The 3927-nt window shown below is 42.0% G+C and overlaps 1 protein-coding gene across 1 annotated transcript; it reads left to right on the top strand.

The window, feature by feature from the left end:
• Positions 1 to 239: 239 nt before the first annotated feature.
• On the top strand, positions 240 to 1417 carry LOC307068733 (beta-defensin 103A-like). The gene is made up of 2 exons (XM_079726776.1): positions 240 to 388; positions 1052 to 1417. Exons 1-2 carry the CDS (start codon positions 331 to 333, stop codon positions 1195 to 1197), a joined length of 204 nt encoding a protein of 67 aa, XP_079582902.1. The 5' UTR covers positions 240 to 330; the 3' UTR covers positions 1198 to 1417.
• Positions 1418 to 3927: the final 2510 nt, after the last annotated feature.

Genomic DNA, 3927 nt, shown 5'->3' with positions numbered 1-3927 from the left:
CAGGCAGGTCTTTCCCACCTGTGCTGGCAGCCAGATCTAAGCCAGACCTACACAAGCACCCAGAGCTTAGAGGCATCAGGACAGCCCTGCGCTCACATCAAGCTCTGTGTCCCCCTTAGGTTTCTAATTAACTCCTGGGAGGAATGGGCGTGGTCTGCTTTGTAAGATACGTTGGCATGAAGCATCAGGAAATACGTCATATTGTCATAGCTGTAATATTACAGGAATTGCAGCTTTTGAATGCTTCTCCCTGTGGCTGTGGACCTGGAGCCTTTTTAAAGTGAGCCAGTGCACACTCCTGTCCAGTCGCAGCTGCGAAGCCGGCCAGTCATGAGGGTCTACTACCTTCTCTTTGCATTGTTCTTCTTGTTCTTGCTGCCTGTTCCAGGTAAGAGGGGCTGGGACATGAGAGGGCTTAAAGGATTGAGAATATATAATTCAGAGTCAGCCCTCTCCATTCTTCTGGGAATTTTAGACAAAATAGATGTATTGTCTGGGAACTAGACATAACCAATTTTTTTCTTTCTGACAAAGACCATTAAGAACCTTAAAGTAAGGGTCTCGATCTCTTCTGATTCACTCTTAAGAGAAGAACCAGATCACAAAAGCCACCCCTTCCCGGGAAGGCTGTTATACCTGTTAATGAGACAGGAAGAAAGTGATATAAAACTTTAATACCAAGAGGAAAAATTGACAATCTAAGAACAGAAGCACAGACTTCCCTTTTATTAGCTTAGTGGTTGGTGGTAGAGCCTTTTGGCCTCTAGAGAATCCTGGGGGGCCACCGTGGCCCCGGCCTCCCAGGTGGCAGTTCACGAGGGGGGCTGCCCCTGGTCATGCCACTTTCTCAGCACCTCGGCAGTTTATGGCTGAGCTGAACCCATGGACACATTGTTAGTTGCTTAGTCCCACCTTCTATTTTCCTCCTGATGGTATAGAAAAAGGAAAAAGAAATAAAAGAAAGGCCACAGATCAGTTATTTGAGGAATTCCAGAAGCCTAGGTCTTGCACTTCCTAAAACCTTCCCCTGCTTTCCGTTTCTTCATTGCAGGCAGTGGAGGAATCATAAATATATTACAAAAGTATTATTGCAAAATAAGAGGCGGCCGGTGTGCTCTGTTTGGCTGCCTTCCAAGGGAGATACCCTTAGGCCGTTGTTCCCAAAGTGGTCGAAAATGCTGCCGACGGAAGAAATGAAAAATCCAGAAGCATGATGAGAATGTTGCCAAGTGTGAAAAGGCTCCCTCGAAGTCTATAGAAGCCAAATCAAATTAAAGATTTTTCACGAAAAAATTAGAAGGTGGATTATTTCTTTTTCTTTTAATTGTGGTTACTGTGCTACTTGTTACCAAACAGGCAACTTAGAAAGTGTTGGTGACTCACTTTTAATTCAAATAAAGTATTATCTCTAGAGCAATCCACAAGAGGATCTAAACTGATGTTCCAAGGCTTATCAGATTTTATTCCTCTTTTGCAAATTTTGCACCCCAGCGACACAGGCCTCCCCATTCTTCCTGAAATATTTTCTTCACTTTCTTGTCACCCATTTTGAGCTTTCCATTTCATCTATCTGCCATAGCCTCTCCCCATCAAATCTATGTCTAATTTTTTGATGATGGCCATTCTGACTGGTGTGAGGTGATACCTCATTGTAGTTTTGATTTGCATTTCTCTAATGATTAATGATGTTGAGCATTCTTTCATGTGTTTGTTGGCCATCTGTATGTCTTCTCTGGAGAAATGTCTATCTAGGTCTTCTGCCCATTTTTGGATTGGCTTGTTTGTTTTTCTGATATGGAGTTGCATGAGCTGCTTGTATATTTTGGAGATTAATCCTTTGGCAGTTGCTTCATTTGCAAATATTTTCACCCATTCTGAGGGTTGTCTTTTCATCCTGCTTATGATTTCCTTTGCTGTGCAAAAGCTTTTAAGTTTCATTAGGTCACATTTGTTTATTTTTGGTTTTATTTCCATTTCTCTAGGAGGTGGGTCAAAAAGGATCTTGCTGTGATGTATGTCACAGAGTGTTCTGCCTATGTTTTCCTCTAAGAGTTTGATAGTTTCTGGCCTTACATTTAGGTCTTTAATCCATTTTGAGTTTATTTTTGTGTATGGTGTTAGGGAGTGTTCTAATTTCATTCTTTTACATGTAGCTGTCCAGTTTTTCCAGCACCACTTATTGAAGAGGCTGTCTTTTCTCCATTGTATATTCTTGCCTCCTTTATCAAAGATAAGAGGGTGTGGAGAAAAAGGAACACTCTTGCACTGTTGGTGGGAATGTAAATTGATACAGCCACTATGGAGAACAGTATTGGAGGTTCCTTAAAAAACTAAAAATAGAGCTACCATATGACCCAGCAATCTCACTACTGGGCATATACCCTGAGAAAACCATAATTCAAAAAGAGTCATGTACCAAAATGTTCATTGCAGCTCTATTTACAATAGCTAGGACATGGAAGTAACCTAAGTGTCCATCAACAGATGAATGGATAAAGAAGATGTGGCACATATAATCAATGGAATATTACTCAGCCATAAAAAGAAACGAATTGAGTTATTTGCAGTGAGGTGGACGGACCTAGAGTCTGTCATACAGAGTGAAGTAAGTCAGAAAGAGAAAAACAAATACCATATGCTAACACATATATATGGAATCTAATAAAAAAAAAAGGTCATGAAGAACCTAGGGGTAAGACGGGAATAAAGACACAGACCTACTAGAGAATGGACTTGAGGATATGGGGAGGGGAAAGGGTAAGCTGTGACAAAGCGAGAGAGTGGCATGGACATATATCCACTACCAAATGTAAGGTAGATAGCTAGTGGGAAGAAGCCGCATAGCACAGGGAGATCAGCTCGGTGCTTTGTGACCACCTAGAGGGGGGATAGGGAGGGTGGGAGGGAGGGAGACACAAGAGGGAGGAGATATGGGGATATATGTATATGTATAGCTGATTCACTTTGTTATACAGCAGAAACTAGCACACCATTGTAAAGCAATTATACTCCAATAAAGATGTTTAAAAAAAAAAAAAAGAAAGCCCTGGACAAAAGCCAGGACAGAGATGCACTAAATGACTCTCACTCAAGAGCTCCCTGTGGAGTTAGGCTGAAGCCGCGCTTCACCTGCTCACCCATGGTTAGCTCCTCTGCTGATCCTGCCCCCTCATTCCCTGCTCCTGGCATCTCCTGCTATATCACAAGACACCCCCGACCTCTGTGACTTAAAACAACCATTTATGACAGCGTCTGATGGTCTGTGAGTTGACCGGGCTCAGCTGCTTGGTTCTCACTTGCATTCTCCAATGCAGTTACCCTCAGATGGCAGGTGGGGCTGAGCTCCTGAGAACCCTCTCAAGGATCCTCCCAGCATCTCAGCTGGGATGGCTGGAGTCCCTGGACTCTTGTGTGGCATCTCCTTCCCACTTCATGTGGCTGGCTTGGGGCTTCCTCAAACCTGGTGGTCCCAGGATAGTTGGATTTCTTTTTTTTTTTTTTTTTGAATTTTTATTGGGGTAGAGTTGACTTACAATGTTGTGTTAGTTTCAGGCATACAGCAAAGTGTATCAGTTATACATATATATATATATCCATTCTTTTTCAGATTCTTTTCCCGTATAGGTCATTACAGAGTATTGAGTAGAGTTCCCTGAGCCCTACAGCAGGTCCTTATTAGTTCTCTATTTCATATATAGTAGTGTGTGCATGTTAATCCCAATCTCGTAATTTGTCACGTCCCCCGCGTTTCCCCTTTGGTAACCATAAATTTGATTTCGAGATCTGTGATTCGGTTTCTGTTTTATAAATAGTTCATTTGTATCATTTTTTATTAGATTCCACATATAAGTGATATCATATGGTATTTGTCTTTCTCTGACTTACTTCACTTAGTATGATAATCTCTAGGTCCATCCATGTTGCTGC

This window comes from Hyperoodon ampullatus (genome assembly GCF_949752795.1).
Source record: "Hyperoodon ampullatus genome assembly, chromosome: 20".
Taxonomy (NCBI): Eukaryota; Metazoa; Chordata; class Mammalia; order Artiodactyla; family Ziphiidae; genus Hyperoodon; species Hyperoodon ampullatus.
Note: the sequence above shows the minus strand (reverse complement) of the source record. Positions and strands in the feature narration are given on the sequence as shown.

Coding starts and splice junctions, on each gene's coding strand:
- LOC307068733 (XM_079726776.1), top strand. CDS start 331: ATGAGGGTCTACTACCTTCTCTTTGCATTGTTCTTCTTGTTCTTGCTG. Junction 389..1,051: donor GTTCTTGCTGCCTGTTCCAG/GTAAGAGGGGCT, acceptor TCTTCATTGCAG/GCAGTGGAGGAATCATAAAT.